This window comes from Acinonyx jubatus, chromosome D2, assembly GCF_027475565.1.
Source record: "Acinonyx jubatus isolate Ajub_Pintada_27869175 chromosome D2, VMU_Ajub_asm_v1.0, whole genome shotgun sequence".
Classification (NCBI taxonomy): Eukaryota; Metazoa; Chordata; class Mammalia; order Carnivora; family Felidae; genus Acinonyx; species Acinonyx jubatus.
In genome coordinates, this window is record NC_069393.1 from 15,528,208 (window position 1) to 15,548,077 (window position 19,870).

Genomic DNA, 19,870 nt, shown 5'->3' on the forward strand with positions numbered 1-19,870 from the left:
AAGGATCTTAGTTTGAGCTCTCATTCTTTGGCCTTGGGTCCTCCTTCTCCTAATTCTTTTTATTTAAAAATTTTTTAAAACATAATTTATTGTCAAATTGGGTTATATACAACACCCAGTGCTCATCCCAACAAGTGCCCTCCTCAATGCCCATAACCCATTTTCCCTTCTCCCTCGCCGCACCCCTTCCCCATCAACCCTCAGTTTGTTCTCTGTATTTAAGAGTGTCTTATGGTTTGCCTCCCTCCCTCTCTGTTTGTAACTGTTTTTCCCCTCCCTCTCCCCCATGGTGTTCTGTTAAGTTTCTCACAATCCACATATAATATCTGTCCTTTCTGATGAACTTTCCTAACTCTTAAAATTAAAAGAGTGTTCTGGAAAAGGTATTTGAATGTTGCTTTCCAACTTTAAGATTTTATTTTTATTATTTATTTTAGTTGCTATATTCATTTTATAGCAAGCTAATGATGATATAGGCCTAATAGAAGATTTGTTCAGGGAACAAGAGTGAGTTTGGATAGATTAAAATTGTACTGCATGAGCAACAGATGTTTATGAAAAATATGACAGATAAATATAAATGTGTACATTTGTTTGAGTAAAATATGCTATTATGAATGGACTTATTAAGGCTGCCTTTATTTCCTCATCAGCTGCTAGGAAACATCACAAAAGTAAGTGGGACTTTTTCTCCAAAAGGATCAGAGTAAAATATGATCAATACATAGGTGCAATTAAAAATAGATATAAAACTAAATTTAATACAACCACATATATGTTTATTTGGCTTTAAATCAGTTTTTTTATTTATTATTTTTTTTTCTTTTTAAGAGTTTTTTCACATCCTTGCCCATAAAATTTTCTCTTTACATTTCCAAGTGGATAGGATGAGATGTGAAGGTTTTCAACAAAGACAGTTCAGTGTGGTAGAAAAATATAATTGGCTTTGGTAGCAGAAACATCCCAGTTGAACTGGTAGTTGAATCAATAAATAAATCTGTGAAAATGGTCAAGACACATAACTTTTCTGACTTCTGGTACCTTATCTATAGATTAGGTAATAGTACTGGTGTGATTTCCCCACATCATACTATAAGAACAAAAAGGTACTAACAAATATTCATTTATTCATCGCATTCATATTTTAAATTTTTTGACAATTGTGTTTCACAATGCAAATAGATGGTGAGGGTAGTAAAAATATCAAGGCAATTTAAAGGAATAGCATTTTTGTGAATATTTTGCAGCAATATACTTTAAATATGTAGATTTTCTTCTCTTGCATAATTAAAGAAGGGGTTTAAATTATATTCAACAATTCAAAACTAGTATATGGACAATTTTGTAAAATCATTTCTAATACTTTCTACAAAAACGACTCTCAAGAAATATACTTTTCCCTGAGAGGAAAATACATTGATCTGCTATTCTTTGGGTTAAAAATGATGGTTGCAAGAGCCTAGTCAAAAGATAATTATTAAACTATTGTGCAGCTGAAAGAAAAGTTTTTTCTTCCCTTTGAGGCAGGAAGAAGAGGAGGTGGAGAAAAGCCAGAAAGACTGGCTTCGTGAGTGCCCTGTGCAACGCAGGTTGAGACAAGAGTGGAAAATGACCAGAGCTCAGATACTCAACAGAATTTGAAGCACACTGTTGAACAATAAAAAGCTATTTGTGTTTCCTGAATGCTCCTACTTCCTCTAACAGGCCTAGTAAAATAGAATCTCTGAGGAAACATCTCTGTAAAAGATTTTCGTGGAAATCAAAAGGGATTATGGTAAGGCGAATGATTGCTCTGCTATCCACTTTCTCCCTGTTACTGAAGTTTTTAACCCATTCCTTTTCCAAGGGACACTGCAGTAACTCCCACTAAAGGAGACATGTTACACGTACATGTGGGTTATATGTTCATGTGTGACTAGGTGTGGCCTGTTGCATTCTCACTCTTCATAAGGAAACATATTCAAGGTAGTGCCGGAGAAGAACAAGACATTTGCACAGCATGTCTAAACGTGACCAAGAGCCTACACCACATCAGTCAGGGGCACGGTGAGATCAACCAACCAGGCTGATGTTTGATACCAACCCTCCAACAATACCAACCCTACCAAACCTACTAACCCTCTAACCCCAACCAAACCTACCACCCCACCTACACCTACCAACCCTATCAACACTACTAACACTACCAACACTACAAACCCCCAACAACCCCACTAACCCTACCAACCTTACCACCCATACCAAGCCTACCAACACTACCAACCCTACCAAAGAACCACCACCACTAAGACTACCAGCCCTACCAACCCTACCAAACCAACCACCACCACTAAGACTACCAACCCTACCAAACCAACCACCTCCACTAAGACTACCAGCCCTACCAACCCTACCAAACCAACCACCACCACTAAGACTACCAACCCTACCAAACCAACCACCACCACTAAGACTACCAACCCTACCAACCCTACCAAACCAACCACCACCACTAAGACTACCAACCCTACCAAACCAACCACCTCCACTAAGACTACCAGCCCTACCAACCCTACCAAACCAACACTACCAAACCAACCACCACCACTAAGACTACCAACCCCACCAACCACCACCAACCCCACCAACCCTACCACCCATACCAACCCTACCAACTCTACTAATACCACCAACCTGCAGATCCAAGAGTGAGAAAAGTGAATATTCACTGTTGTGTGTCCTGAAGATTTCATGTTGTTTGTTACACAGCATTATTCCAGCAACAACGATTGCTGCCAAGATTAAATTTTACAGATACAAATTCAAGATATAAAACAGAGTATTCACTGAAGCAGGAAGTTAGGGACAGAATTAGCCTTATGAGAATATAACTTCCTCGAAGAGGCCAACTCCAACCACAAATCTTATGCTCCACTCAAGGAGCATATGTATATATCAAGGCCTAGAGACTCCAGAGACATATGAAAAATATATTTACATATACACATTATCCGCAGAAAGTATATCATCTATGTTCAGAAATTCCTATTTGTGTACCTTTCAAGTCTATCTGAAATCTATTTGTTACAAAACAGAGCCCCCAGTTGATAACGCTCTTCTGCGGTATGAAGTCAATAAAAGAAGGAAACAAAATCTTGCATTATCTTTTCTCAAAGCAAGGCAAGATTTGCTTAACCAGTGGAGTTTTTTGAAACAGACGGATTGGGGCGCCTGGGTGGCTTGGTCGATTAAGTGTCCAACTTCGGCTCAGGTCACCATCTCACGGTCCGTGAGTTCGAGCCCCGCGTCGGGCTCTGTGCTGACGGCTCAGAGCCTGGAGCCTGTTTCAGATTCTGTGTCTCCCTCTCTCTCTGCCCCTCCCCTGTTCATGCTCTGTCTCTCTCTGTCTCAAAAATAAACGTTAAAAAAAAAAAAAAGAAAGAAAAAGACGGATTGACATAGAGTGAACCAGAAATTCACTTAGCAAGAAGTCGATGAACTGTTTCCTTTTAATGTAGAGAATAAATGCTTAGTAGTAGAAAAGAAAAAAACAATATTACAAATCCCTTCCTTCAGATGCTTCAGACAGTGTGGGTAGTCCAACATGTAATACAGGAACTTAAAAAACTGATAAATTCTCCAGTGAGGATCACTGAAATCTGAATGAGGATGTGAATCACATGGAGAGTCAGAGAGTTTTAGTCAGAGGTATGACAAGTAGAGTCTATTTGTAGGCAGGCGGGAGTGGCTGTGTTCAATAACTGTAACAAGCCCAGTGTGGCTGATGTGGGGCGACAGATAATGCATCAGAGAGAGGGGGGAGCCAGTCATGCGGAGACAGGTAAGCCATGGGAAGGAATTTGGATTTCATTTATAATGGGAATTCACCGAAAGATTTGAGCAGCACACGGGTGAGGTTTAATTTACATTTAAAACTACAACTTTTGTTCTGGGGTCTAATTTGCATTAAAATATAACTTTGTAATTTCTAGGGAAATTGACTATAGGAGAGGAGGAGTGACCCAGGTCAACAAGGAACAAAACTACTAATTTAATCTAGGGGAGAAATGATTGTGGGTAAGGATAAGTGAGAAGTGCTTGCTTTTGGAACGTGTTTCAGAAGGACTTGATCATCCAAGGATTAGAAGTGACCCTAGAAAGCAGATACTGAATATGAGATTTTGACATGGACTCTTTTCCTACTGCATGGAAGTTAAGGGTGATTTATGGTTCATGTATGACCCTCCCCTGAATGGTCTATAGGGAAAGGTGAGGCACTGGCTAATGCAGTTTGAGGTTTATCAGTCTCTAGGTATTTATAAGAATTGTTGAGTTGATTGGTTTTTAAGTGGAATAGAAATCTTTAGAAAAAGAAAATGAAGCTCAGAACCACCCAAATCAACTCAGAGCATGAGGTAAAAGCTGAGGACCTCTGTTGGAGCGTTAACAGAAGCCTCGGACCTGTGGCCGAGGATGGCCTGTACTCACAATAGCGCTCAAGACTTAATTACAAAGAAAGATGCATTCACAGCCCTGACACATCTAATGTCAACTCAAAGTATTGATAGGGAAAGAGAGCTGAGCTGAGCACGTGTGGCTGGAAGCACTTCAAAACCTTGAACATCTTAATCCTCTGGGCATTCTGAAAGAGACATTCACCATCTCTTTATTGCCAGAGGACAGAAGTGTCACCTCATCAGGAGATTATAAAATGATCCCACATAAAGCAGACATCTCACAAGATAATGTCCACCCTCCTCGAGATCTATAACTATCTACTTTCATTGCTTCTGCATCAATAACTAAGGACGAGTTGGAGCATGGCTAATTGTCCCTTCTATGGGAAGCAAAAGATAATCCACCAAAAAGAACATCAGGATATGGTTAACAACTACTGGCAGGATCCAGGGGACTAGACCTGAGAATGAATCCTTCTTGTGCTTGTTGGGGTGAAGGGAGCAAATTAACAGGTCTGAATAACAAGAGAGTTCACTGCTATCTGAGGTACTTAGGACTGTGGCAAGGGAATCTGCAGCTGATCCTAATTCACTCCTGGTTACTCCCTGAACCTCCAGAAAAAACGATGGCTTATGATCACCAAGGTATAAATTCTAGAACTGCCTTAGAGATTTGAGGAAGGGGTCAGAGACCCAAAGCTAAGGGCATTTTAATACAGATTTATTGTGTGAGATCTGAGAAGTCACTGGCTAACTTTGTTCTCCAGAAAGGCCTCAATAACATCTCTTCTTTGAAACAATACAGAATGGTGCAACATGGGGTGCATTGGCATTATCAGGATACTCAGGGGTTGGTTCTCCTCTCTGGGCCACAGAGAGGTACCTACCCTGACACTATGGAACTGTGTTCCTTAGTGTCAATGTGAATGACAGAGTTCTGGATTCTGGGTTCTGAATCCAGGTGACAATACTCAAACATCAAAGGCAGATGAATGAAATGTTTCCTAGGATTTTTCAAGGATGGAATGGCAAGTAAATGGCTGCGAAGGGCAGGAATCTGTGGGGCTGGCCAACCTATCATGGTGCTCCTAAAGGTAGGATAGTAGGGCAGCCAACAAGGGTAATTCTTGATATATATAATCAGAAACCACCCAAAGTAGATGACCTAAAGACTCATATTTACTATGATCTTTATTGTGGATAATGCATAGTCTAGGGTGGAGCAGGGATTTAACCAATATTCATAAGAGCATTAAATACCTCATTTCTTGTCCATGAGATTACACACAACATCATTTCAGGCTAAGGGGCTTGTTTTATGGCAAAGGAGGTACAATTATGTGCCCGAAACTACAGGATCTGTTGGCCCTAACATACTGTACCATCCACCCATGCTGGCCTGGTAGGATATTGGAATGGCTTCGTAAAGAAACAGCTAAGGGCAACTTTGGGGATGACCTTTTAGAGGGCTAAGAAAGCCATGGCCATTATATGGTACTTTTCTTGAGAGGGAAAATAGGTGAGAGTGAGAATCAGGGTTTGAGGTATGAGTGGCCTCTATCACCATCATCCTGAATGACCTACCTAGGGTATATATGATTCCTGCCCTTGCAAATTGAGGCTTGGTGGCACTACAACTTGTTGCACTACCACTTCCGGCTAGAACTTCCAGTACGAAGTTGAATAGAAGTGGTGAGAGGGGGCCTCCCTGCCTTGTTCCTGATCTCGGAGCAGAGCTTTCTGCTTTTTACTGTTGAGGACAATATTAGCAGTGAACTTTCCACTGGTGGCCTTAATTAAATTGAGGTACATTCCTTCTGAACCCAGTTTGTTGAGAGTTTTTATCACAAGAAGGTGTTGAATTTTATCAAATGCTTTTTCTGCATGTATTGAGATGATTATGTAACTTTAATCCTTCATCTGTTTGTATCATGTATCACATTAATTGATGTGTCTGTTGAGCCATCCGTTATATCTCAGGGACTTGATCATGGTATCATGGTTTATGACCCTTTTAATGTGGTGATGAATTCAATGTGATGATATGTTGTCGAGGATTTTTGCATCTATGTTCATTACAGATATTGGCCTATAGTTTTCTTTCTTGCAATGTCTTTAACAGGCTTTGGTATAAGGACAATGCTGGCCTCATAAAATGAGCTTCTCGAAACTTCTGGGAACAGTTTAAGAAGGAATGGTGTTACTACTTCCTTAAACGTTTGGCAGAATTTGCCAGTGAAGCCATCTGATTTTGGGCTTTTATCTGACAGGAGATTTCTGATCGCTGATTACTCTTTCTTCATTATTAGACTTTTCAGGTTTTCGTTTTCTTCATGATCTAGTCTGGGTAGGTATGGTTCTAGGAGTTTATCCATTTCTTCAAATCCAATTTGTTGGATTATAATTTTTCATAGTAGTCTCATGACCTATTGTATTTTTGTGGCATCAGCTGTCATATTTCTTCATTTCTGACCTTGAGTTTTCTTCTTTTCTTAATTTAGATAAAGGTTTGTCAATATTTATCTTTCAAATAAATCCACTCCTAGTTGCATTGATTTTTTCCCTACAGTTATTCTATTCTGTTTGATTTATTTCTAATCTTTATTATTTCTTTCCTTCTGCTTAATTGGGGCTTAGTTTGTATTTCCTTTTCTAATTCCTTTAAGGTGTAGAGTTATGTTGTCTATTTGAGATCTTTCTTCTTTTTTAATGTAGACATTTATGGCTATAAACTTACCTCTTGGTACTGCTTTTGATACACTCATTAAGTTTGGATATGTTGTGCTTTTGTTTTCATTTGTCTTGAGCTATTTTCTACATTCCTGTTTGCTTTCTTCTTTGACCCGTTGACTCTTCAAAAATTACTGTTTGATTTCCAGGTATGTGTGAATTTTCCAGTTTTTTTTTCTGTTTTTGATTACTAGTTTTATTCCACCATTGTTGAAAAAAGTACTTGGTATAATTTCAATATTCTTAAATTTGTTAAGACTTGTTTTGTATCCTCACGTGTGATCTACCCTGGAAAATTTGCTATGGATCATTCAAAAAGTAGGTATATTATGTTCTTCTTGGGTGGAATATTCTGTCTATATTTGTTAGGGCCAGTTGGTTTACAATGTTGCTCAAGTATGCTATTTGCTTATTGATTTTCTGTCTATATGTTCTATCTATAATTTAATTTTTTTTTAATGTTTATTTATTTTTGAGAGAGACAGAGACAGAATGCAAGTGGGTTAGGGGCAGAGAGAGAGGGAGATACAGAATCTGAAGCAGGCTCCAGGCTCCGAGTTGTCAGCACAGAGCCCAATGTGGGGCTCGAACTCATGAGCTGTGAGATCATGACCTGAGCCGAAGTCGGATGCTCAACTGACTGAGCCACCCAGGTGCCCTAATGTTCTATCTATAATTAAAAGTAGCCACTGAAGTCTCCTACTATTATAGTAATTTTCACTTTGGATCTGTCAGTGTTTGCTTATATATTTAGATGCTCTGATCTTCATGCATATATAATCATAACTAGTATTATCTTTCTAACGAATTGAACCTTTTATCATTCTATCCTGACAATTTTTGTCTCTCATGGTAGATGAAATGATGAAAAAGACAAACATTGATGAAACAGATGAACATTGATGACAAAGAAAATAAAGAAGACATAAATAAATGGAAAGCCATCCCATGTTCATGAATTGGAAGATTTAATATTGTTAAAATGTCCATATTGCCCAAAGCAATTAGAGATTCTATGAAATCTCTACCAACATCCCCCTGGCATTTTTTTACAGAAGGTGAAAAACAGTCTTAAAATTTATATGGAACCATAAAGACACAGAACAGCCAAAGAAATCTTGAGAAAAAAAGAACCAAAATGGAGGTATCACAGTTCCTGATTTCAAAATATATTGTAAAGCTACAAAAACAGGTAAATAGATCAATGTTACAGAATAGAGAGCCCATAAATAAATCCATGCCTATACAGTTACTTGATCTTCTACAAAAGAACCAAGAATATTCAAGGGATAAAAGGGAGTGTCTTCCACAAATGGTGTTGGGAAAACTGCATATCCACATGCAAAAGAAAGAAATTGAACACTTATATTACACCATATACAAAGATCACCTCAAAATGTATTAAAGACTTAGAAGACCTGAAACTGTTAATACTTCTAGAAGAAAATAGAGGGAAAAGACTTGCCTACTAAATAAATGGGTATTTATATAAAAGAAAATGAAAGTAGGTATGTATGTCACATCATACACAAAGATCAACTTCAGATGATAGACCTATCACAAACAACAAAACAAACTTTTTGTAATATAGAAAAATATCTTAATGACCCAAGGATAGCAAAAAAAAAAAAAAAAACAATAAAAATGATGGATAAAGTTGGAAGTTTTAAAATTAAAAACTCTATGTATCGAAAGACACTTTTAAGAAAGTGAAATACATGGGGCGCATGGATGGCTCAGTCGGCTAAGCAATAGACTCTTGATTCAAGCTCAGGTCATGATCTCATGATTCATGAGATAGAGCCCACATTGGGCTATACGATGACAGTGCAGAGCCTGCTTGGGATTCATTAATTAATTAATTCATTCATTAATTCTCTCTCTCTCCCAAAACAAATAAATAAACATTAAAAAAAAAGTGCAATACAAGATCTAGAGTTTTAGATGTTTGAAATATATGGAATAAACAGTAAGTCATGAACATATAAAGAATCCTCACAGATGAAAAGGACACTCAAGAAGAAAATCAATGGCAATCCAATATATTCATGGATACCAGATTTAAAAAGTACTTTGGGGAAAAAATTCAAAATAGCAAGTAAACATTTTTGAAAACATATTCAATCTCTTCAGGAAAATGCTTATAAAGATTCCAGTGTGAGACCACCAAAATCACACCAAATTGGCTCAGATCAGAAAGACTGACACACCAAAAATGTAGACGGGGACAATCACTAACTCGGAGAACCGTCAGAGTCAGTATGGAAAACGATTTGGGATTTTCAATAAAGTTAAATATACTCATATTCATAACAGAAATTCAGGCACATGTGCACAGGAAACATTATATGAAAGTATTCACAACAGCATTGGTTATAATAGCCTCAAACTGGAAACCACTCCAGCACTTGCCGATAGTAAGAACGTGAATACAAACTGTGGTATAACCGCAAATTGGAAATAAAATACATGACTCAACGGGAAGAAAGTTGACTCTTAAAAAGATAAGGTGAATAAAAGAAGGCAGTTACTAAAGCACACATACTCTACAATTCTATTTGTAGACAATTTAAAAAAGATGTAACTAGACTATCTTGTTTATGGGAGCTTAGGGAGTTGGTCAGTCTACAATAGAAATCAAGAAACTAATCACAGGGGTAAATGGAAGGTGGGGGAAAGTGGGAAGAAGCAGGCAGGGGGCTCTCCTAGTGAGGATTACGTGCCTGGGCTTACTTGCACGCATGTGTACCTTATAATAAATTGTGCGTGTATCTTTCAATCCCTTTCTATATATTACACATCTTTCTTAAAGTTTAAAGGATGAGATTTGGTCTTAATGAAAAGCTTAAGAAACAGTTGGGATCCCTCCTGTAAAACCAGAAGTTGATTGGCAAGCGTCCTCCTCAGGCAGAAAGTCGGTGTAAGCAATTGTAGTGGGCTGTAACATTTGCACGAAAGGATAACCAAACCCAACCAAAGTGAACAGGCCATGAATTTTCATCAGTCTATAAAACAGAAGTGCAATTTGTATAAAGTTGGATCTCATAAATAAGTAATGTGGCATTAAAAGGCACAGCGAGATGAATGGAGCAAGGGTTTGTGAGGCAAAAATAGTATTTCTTCTTAGACAAATATTAAATAATTTAAATAGAGTATATATGGTAAACGGGTGAGTAGAAAATACAATTCCAAACACATGACCAAACAGGCTGGGAGCGTATCTCTTACATTGTTCCTCTAAGTAATCTTCTTAAACCTATTGTTTCCCTGTCTCCTGGTGGTAAAGATTTTGCTCTAGGCTGATTAGAAATTTCAGGTGTTCTTGGCATTAACATTGCCTTTTAAATTAACCCCCTATGTTCTATACTACATGAACTGTGTTTAAAAAAATTCTAAAAGTTGGGGATCCTGGGTGGCTCAGTCAGTTGGGCGTCCAACTTCGGCTCAGGTCATGATCTCACGGTTCGTGGGTTCGAGCCCCATGTCGGGCTCTGTGCTGACAGCTCAGAGCCTGGAGCCTGCTTCAGATTCTGTGTCCCTCTCTCCCTCTGCCCCTACCCTGCTCACGCTCTGTCTCTGTCTCTCTCAAGAATAAAAAAATTCTAAAAGTAGATAGATACCCAATATCAAAACATTGTCTTTGTTTATTTATGCATATGTGTGTGTGGTAAGCCAAATATATACTTGCAGATGTTGACATATATTATACCTCTTGTCTTTCTACAACATATCTCAATCTTCATCGAAAAAAATGGTACTTTTAGATCATTTTAATCCATTAGGTCTAGTTTAATTCAGCATCTTCTAAGAACCAAATATTGGGCTGAGTATCAGTTCTCTCAGATCAATATGACACAGTCTGTACTTCCAAGAAATTGGGATAAATAGATCAGTTCCATATACTTTGGTAAGCACTATCAAAACGTTGTGCGTAGTATAAATGGGGCCATGAGGACGGATCATTTAGGACATGGAAAAGTTTAGGTAAGTTTTTCTGGAAGAGACTACATTTGACCAGATTTTCAAAGATGAGTTCTCTAAATAAAGAATGGAGAAGGAAGAAATCAAGGTGGGTGCGTGAGCAGAGGCAGAGACCTGGGGGAGTTACTGAGAATAATGATTAGTAACTGCAGGCAGGTGAGCATTGATGCAGGGAAAGCTGGAGAAGTAGCAGCGGGAGGTACACCTTGTTTTCTGCATTGAGAGGTGCTTCCTGTGGCTGAACTGGTGGTTAGAGACAGCGGTCCAGCAGGTGCACTAAGGATAACTAGGAGGTATCAAAGACTACCGTCAGGATAATCAATTAAGTGAGAAAAACAGCAACAAAGTCAAGAAACTATAAAGATATTTTTTAAATGTAGTGTGGCCTTTAAGGATAGAAAAATAAACTAAATTCTGTGTTTTTAAAAAGAGAGGTTGTGATATTAGTTCAGGTGAGAAACAGAGAATTATCGGGACTGGCGAGGGACCAGATGTGCACAGTGAGGAAGAAAGAGGAGACACACAGGTTGAGATGGAGAATTCCAGAGAGGAAGCCCTGTCTGGGGAACATGAAGACAAGGGTTCAGTGTTAGTCATGTTGGATACGAGGCATCTCTAAGACACTCAGGTGGGTTAGTTTTACAGATATAGGTTTATTTGAAGCTGTAGCTTAAAGGAGCAGAAACGCTAAGGGGTAGAGCTGTGGAAGACATGAGACTCTAAATGTTCTAGAAGCTGTGGGGTACAAGGTGCAGGGAATGTCCCAGAATGAACGTGTAGAAGTGGAAAGCCAACTGAGAAGACACGCACAAGAGCCAAAGTTAGTTTTGGAGGTGACGGGCATGTCCGTTGCCTCAATTGTGGCCATGGTAACCAGAATGCATCCATATATCCAAACTCAAACACATCAAATTGTATACATGAGTCATGTGCTGCGTTTTGAATACCAATTATACCTCAATGAAGCTAGAAAAAAGGGACTTATACATATTAAAATAAAAGGTTTAGGAAGCAAATGAAGCCAGGGAAAGGCAGGAGGAATCAGGTGTGCTTCAACATGGAAACCGAGAGCAGATAGTTAGTAGGGTCTGAAAAAGGAAAGAGAGATCGGCTTCAAATGCACCAGTGAAGTTATCCAGATAAAGATGACATTTGGCAATATGGAGGTGACCATCAGGTTGGGGGTGGATATCATTCATCGTACTTCTGGGGCCATACACCCCTATGAATGTTTACACACACACACACACACACACACAGGCACACGCACACGTATTTATTATAACAGCTGATAGAAAGACTAAAAGCTGATCCAAGGACAGGTCTCAAGTAAACAGTGCAAAAATATAAGCACAATATTTTCTAATTCATTTATGAATTGCTAATTGAATCTGAAAGATTGACTGAGTTTCAAAAATACTTAGGGGCATCTGGGTGGCTCAGTCGGTTGAGCGTCCAGCTCAGGTCATGACTTCATGGTTCCTGGGATTGAACCTTGTGTCAGACTCTGTGCTGACAGAGCAGAGCCTGCTTGGGATTCTCTCTCTCCCTCTCTCTGTGCCCATCCCCCGCCCCTGCTCAAGTTCCCTCTCTCTCTGCCCCTCCCCTGCTCATCTTCTCTCTCTCTCAAAATAAATAAGTAAACTTAAAAAAAAATTAAAAAAATATTCACAAGCAACAGATAAATCTCCATTATAAATATTTTTAGGTAACAGCCTTAAAATACAGGTCACCAATTTTTCAAATTGTGCAGGCTTCTTTCTTTAGTTGAGTGAGTATAGTATTTGCCTTATATAGTTTGACTTGACAAGAGAACCCATAAAATCCCCCACTTGTGGCCCACTTAAAAAAGAAGTATTATAGTTTTAGGCACTGTTGAATGTCAGAGTGAGCTACAAAAAATAAATAAAACACCATAAAGCTCCCCACCTTCATTTCATTTTTAGAGCCCCACACAGAGAGACAACAAGGACATTCATCAGAGACACAGCAGTGAGGTTCAGATTTACTTTGCTTCATATTAAATTGTGTATTTGGAGGAAACACCAATTTCTTTTTTTTTTTTTAATTTTTAATGTTTATTTATTCTTGAGAGAGAGAGAGAGAGAGAGAGAGAGAGAGAGAGACCACGAGCAGCAGAGGGGCAGAGAGAGAGGGAGATGCAGAATCTGAAACAGACTCCAGGCCCTGGGCTGTCAGCACAGAGCCCAACATGGGGCTTGAATTGGTGCCAGACCCTATATCTGACCAGAATTGCTGCAAGGCACCGATTAGAGGTTTGCCAGGAAGTGGCTCACTCTGTATCATCTACACTGCTAAGAACCTGCTTTAAACGTAACAGACAGTGTGGTTTCCAAGTGTGCCTTCACTGCCGCTGTGTGGGCTTTCATGCCCAAGGCTATTCTGAAAAACAGGACAAGTTTCAGCAGAACTGTGGCCCCTGAGGAACTTCTCCATGAGCTGCTGTCCGAGGGCAGGCAGCTGGACGAGCCTCCAAGGCCTCCCGGGGCCTCACCTCCCACTCACTCCAAATCTCCACAAAGTGCCTCCTGGGCACGTGTCACAAAGTGAAAACAGCTTCTCCTCCCTCAGGCTAAACTCTGTCAGACAAGTACAAAGAGGTCCTTTTGGTGACCCAGCAGTGAAGACCATGTTTACTGAAACAGGTCTCCCCTTTATCTCCTCTGCACTTCTCACCCAGACTCGGGGGTCCATCTGTCAGACCTTCTTTGAGCAGATCAATGAAAATGGCATCCATGGCATTGAGGGCCCACGTCTGTAGACCCAGGGTGTGTGGTGGGACCAAACTTGGCCGCCTGACTCTCACACATCACGGTGAACCTTTCCTGGGGGTCCTTCTGATTTAGCGATAAATAGGGTCTGGGAAACACATCTAAGCAGTTTACTGAACTTAAAAAAAAAAAAAAAAGAAATGACATAATCTCAACAGTAGACCCAGCCTCTTTACCCTCAACTATTGACCTTATTTAACAATAATACCTACATACCTAAGTATTTCTATATACACATATGTGTGTATACATATCCTCTCTAATATATAATATATATATATATATTATTTATTAGATCCTCTCTAATATACAATCTCTCTCTGTGTCTCTCTCACACACAAGCATGTGTCTTCTGCTGCTTCTCTGCATACCCCGGGATCTGGAATGGGCAGGGATTTTGTCCGTGGCTGGTGTGAGGCCTCTTACAACCAACACCTCACTGGGGATGCCCTGTTGGCACGCTTGTGGTCCACCATCAGAATATGCACGCAGATCCCCCTACATGCTCCCCCCGTGACATGCTGTGCAGGGCACTAAACACTAAATAAGACTTTATGCCGACACACCGAGTCTCTCTAGCAGCCCCCCTGGTCTTCCCCGTCAGAACTCAACGTGTTCCTAATCACTTTTCCAGAACTCCTCTCAACAAATCTTCCATTATTGTCAGACTGTTGACTTGTTCTCAAATTGCCTCTTCAGACCCAGCTCTGTCCTGGGTCATCTCCACCTGGTATCTTTCTTTGCCTTGTTTGTTCCAACCTAGAATCTCACTAATTTGTCCGGATACTGCAGATGAATACATTTTCCCATGAACACTGACACAGCTACTTATTCCTTTGTGGCGTTCCTCGTCCTTCAGTAAATCACCAGGATGACACTTTGACACTTGACATCGACACAGAGTGTGTTCTCACTGTGTTTGCTAGGTTTCACTCTGCACACATTCTCTTCTCCCCAACAATGCCACTGCTACAAGTGCCCTGGGAATATGGAAATAGTTTTCAGAGTTAAGTACGGTATATGGTACTGGCGTATAGTGAGCTCTCCGTTAAAACGTTGCAGGTTGGGAGTTTATTTTTTAACATGCTGATGAAACTTTGCGTTGCACAATCCATAAATATTGCTTCAGAAGTATTCCCTATTTAATAAAGTTGAGTTACTACGACACTGCCTTAGTACCTTAAAAAGTAAATAAAAAGTGCCTTTAGCACTGGAATGCAAACAGTGGATTAACACACCACCACATCATTAGAACAAAAACTCTGGAGTCGGTAACTCAAATTCAGTACAATAAATAACCATATGTATTTTGGTTTTAAGTGTGTCTTCATAGAGTTCTGGTGACAACTAGAATTAAATTCTATAAGCAGGGCAGGAGTCATTTAGTGAAATTAATGTATCATAAAATTCTCATTAGGTAGCAACAGGAGACTGTTAGGATGCATGAAAATCCCATCCTATGGACGTTACAACTTCTGTGGGACTGGGCAGAATCAGTGGTATGCACCTGCTTTGCACGTTTTCATGTTCCTTTTTAGTTTCAGTCATTTTAGGTTTTTGTGAAAAGATGTTATTGCCTAAAGTCCATGACAATTACTGCTTTATCAGATTATGAGTGCCAGGGTTTGTACTTCAATTTTTAATGCCAAAATACATTACAAAGACCATTCCTTGTTGAATTTTAGAAGTAGGAGACAAGAAACAAAGTTAATGCTATAATTCCTTCAAAGATGAAGAATCACTAGGGAAAGTGATGAAAATAAAGAGAAAGGAAAAATAAAAATAATGAAAAATTAATCACTATATTAATGCCTACTTATGATTACTTATATATTCCATATGGCCTTTACTCTCCAATGTCAGGTAAAGTATGAGAAATGGAAAAGATAATTTTCCTAAGTGATTTCAGTACCTGTTTATTCTTTCTGAATAATTGGTAGATGTGACTAAATACAGCTTTCTGAATTTAGAATCTCCCATTACAATCTACCCAGGAGTAAGCTTTATAAAGATCTAGTGATGCCATCCGTCACGCCCTGCAGGGGTCCCCCCACCACCTTCTCCAACACGCACAGAGAAATCTTTACGATGTGGCACATCTAATTTCCTGTAATGTGACATGTCAGTGCTCTGGGTCTGTGCTTTTATTCATGCAATTACCTGCCAGACAGCTTCCAACCCCTCCCAATTTTCTTCTCGTCAATACTCATCCTTCATGAGTAAATGCCAGCACTGCCTCCTTTTCTGTGTTTTCTGCACATGCCGCTCAGATTTTATCATCTTGTCTGCTTGGTGTTATAGAAACTGCTAGTGCCCCACCTGTGGCCCTCAGAGCAGGTATACTCTTTGGGCAACTTCTACCTGCTGGTGTGTGCAGTCTGACTGAATACTCCTGAGCTGCAGAGACCTGGCCGCTTATTTGCACTGGAGGCAAGAAGTACTGAAAATGCTGTCCAAAGCATCAGTGACCGAGAACTGTCAGGGTATCGTGCATGAATTTGCCAGTTCCCTCGCTTCTCAGGATTGATAACTCTGGGCCATATGATTTCCTAGATTTGTTGTTGGGATTGAGCTCCAGTTTTCCTCACGAGGACTTGTGCAGTAGCCAGCCCTGCACTGGTACCTGTCTTTTCCCTGCATCACTTCCTCACTTTCCTGTTAGTGTCCCTTGAACTCCTCAATCTTTTGTCTACAGGTCTTTTCTGGCCGAGTTCATGGTGAGAGTTTTGACGCCAGAGGTATTATTATACAGGGTTCTGGAGTTGATGGCTTGCTGGCTACATGACATCAAGACTCCCGGGCACACTGTCGCGGCACAATTACAAACCTCTCCCCTGCGGCGAGCTGGGGTGGCATAAAAGCACAAGGGAACGTATGCCTTATGTGACCTCCGCAGGATTTGAGAGAGAGTCTGACAATGATGACGACAATGGCTGTGACGTTGTTGTAAGTTATCGTCAAAGCTCTAAGGGAAAACACTGATGAGCTCCAACTGTTCAGCGAAACCCCCAGGGCTTGGTGTGGAAGGCAGAGGGTCTTTGTGACATTGTTTAAAGAAGCCCTCCTCTTCTGCAGCCAGAGAGGAAACTGGACTGAATGCCAGACCCTATATCTGACTGGAAGTGCAGCTGCCTGGTAGAGAAGGCTTGCTTCCAAGCACCAGAAAACCTCCTGTTCACGGCTCGCGGCATTAACAGGGAAAGGGTACGATCCCAAAGTCTGGACTCACACCCTGGGATGCCCCACTCCTTCCGAGAGAAGGGTTCTTCCCTTGCCTGTGGCCCACACAGATGCCTCATCTCAGGTAGATGCTTCACAACAGGGGTGTCATCCTCAAAATGTGCCCTCAGCTTATGGCTTCTAGACCCTTTACCAAGTTCAAGACCAAGTATGGCCCAGCTGAGGAAATATTTCCCCTGCTATAAGAAAAATGGGATTATGCATCAAAGGAACTACAGAAACTGGCTAATAAAAACTGGCTAATAAATAAGTCAAGAAGGAGAACACGTTGGACAAAAGTTGTGTGTGAAATGCAGGTACCCAGAGAATGCTGAGGGCATGTTTACACAACCAGATGAATTTACCTCCAAACATCTGTATTTTGAGGGATGCACCTACAAATTCATAGTTAATGGTAGAGCTATCACATATTTCTCTACAAATATCTTAGTATAATTCCAGAAAATAAAAATATATATTAAGAAAAGAATACTTTAAATTAATCAACATTTAAAACACCTGATGGTCCTAAAATGTAAATCAACAAGCTTAACGAGGTAAAGCCAAATGGACACAATGTGTTTTAAGGGGAAAAAAATCTGGAAGAGTCTCCGGCACTGTGATTGAGAATGAAGGCACTTTACTGGTGTTTCGCCTCATACCCAAGTGATCTCGCTGATTGCTTTCAACACTTCTAATGGTCCACTGTACCCTGCATTAGCTGAATGTCTTTTTGAAATTAAAATATATGAAACGTATTCACTTAAAAAATGCACTTGATATATACGCGCCACTTACCCTTACTTGACCCACAAACGCATTGGCTTCTTCTTCGACCACGGACAGATTTCGAGGCAGATAGGGATCGAACACTGGGGCGTTGTCATTGACATCTGTCACTAACACATTGACCGTGGCAGTTGAGGTCTTAAAAGAAACAACAAAAAAGATTCCATGTGAAAAGAGTTATTTTTCTTTTGATGTCAGCTAATTGGCCATCTTGGCATTTGTCTAGCTGAAGAGCATCTCATTACTATTCCTACTCCCTAGCTTTCCAAAAAAGGAAAAAGAAGAAAAAAAAGGAGGAAGCTTGCAATTTTCAAGCACCTCAAAAACCCACATGGAAAAAGCAAATGATGACATTAAAGGGCAAACATCTTCTTGAAAATGTCAAGTATTTCCTGGAGGCTTACTTTTAGGAAGTGATTTTGCCTTTATCTTGTTCACATTTTACGGGTGGCAAGCTTTTGTTTAAACACACGTGTACCTCCTTTTCTCTGAAATGTAACACTTCCGTAGCCTTGATCACTTACATTTTTCACTACTTAGAAAATAAAACTTGTACATTATAAAAGAGCACAGTGCATCAAGTGGGTATTTTCAGGTAAGCAAGTGCTATCAGAAAATACTATAGTCATCATTTTCGGGGTTCACATATAAACCAGGAGTCTGAGCATCATATACCATGAGTGAAGTGATTACCTTGGGATCATACAGCCCAAGAAAAAGGTAAGCAGGCACATCTACCAGTAGTATGTGCTACCTGGTGAAAAGGTACGTCCTTGGCCTGTTGCAACCAGAGTCTATTATGTAGGTCAACGACTTTTGCACAATCAAGGAACATCAGATGTGAGCCAAGCAGGAAATGGTTCTCTCTAATGAAAGCCTGAGAACAAATGCCCTGCCCCCAGCTCTGTCACAGTGTGGGGTAGATCACAGAAGCCTGGGGCCAGAATCAGAGAAAGAAAGAGTTCTCAGCTGGAACTTGAAAAATCTGTTATGCTACGACACTATGTGACAAGATGTAAATAAAAAGTAGTAGAAAAAAAGCAGGAGAAAATAATTACCCAAATTTTGTTTTAAAAGATACCAACACAGTTTGTCCTACTTGCAAATGATGTGCGGTGAAAGGCTGACATGCTGAGCAGAAATACGAGGTTCAGAGGGAGTGACTGAGGAGACAGCCATCAGGGACCGAGGGGTCAAACACTGCATTCCTCAGCCACCAAGGAGGCAAGGACCTGGGAAATGTCCCCTCCTTCCCGTTGGGATCACTGAAGTTCTACACTCTCTTAATAATTCTTCATGGGGTCTAGACCATGCCTCACTGTGACTAAAACCCAACTTTCAAACTCTGAATTAGGGTGGTTTTCTCCTATTTTAACAGAGGCAAAAGTATATCCTCTTTTGAGCAATATGACTTTACCCCAAGATTTATTATTTTTTCACATGCAATATCTAGGAGTCATTAAATTTACCATGCATAGCAGGGAATTCTTGGGTATCCATAATGGGTTCTTTCTCTATTTGTGTGCTGGCTACGTTGGTGGGTTTATTATGTGAAAATTCATACAACCATTCAGTATGATTTGTACATGTTTTTATATGTAAAAGTCCAGTAAAATTTTTATTTAAAGGCATGCCAATGATGACCAGAAGAGTGTTGTCTAGTCAAAATGAGGAAACAACCTAAATGCCCACCCATAAAGATGCTTATATAGATTGCTTTCTGTGTACAGTAGAAGAATATACAGTACTGAGAATGAACAAATCACTGTAACAAGTAACCACACAGATGATCTCCATGAACATAAGGCAAAGTGTAAGAAATCAGACACAAAGCACCACACACCATATGACTCCCAGGGTATACATTTCAAAGATTGGCAAATGTCTCCACTGTGAGAGAAGTCAGAATAGGGTCACATTTGT

At 39.9% G+C, this 19,870-nt stretch overlaps 1 protein-coding gene across 14 annotated transcripts in view; it reads right to left on the minus strand.

Moving 5' to 3' along the window:
• The window catches only part of PCDH15 (protocadherin related 15), a 926,293-nt gene that overhangs the window by 231,117 nt on the left and 675,306 nt on the right, over nucleotides 1-19,870 (minus strand). For all 14 annotated transcript variants that reach the window (XM_053207164.1, XM_053207165.1, XM_053207167.1 and 11 more), the window contains one exon: nucleotides 17,957-18,085. In XM_053207164.1, the coding sequence (XP_053063139.1) occupies nucleotides 17,957-18,085 (129 nt within the window). The remainder of the gene's footprint in view (nucleotides 1-17,956; nucleotides 18,086-19,870) is intronic.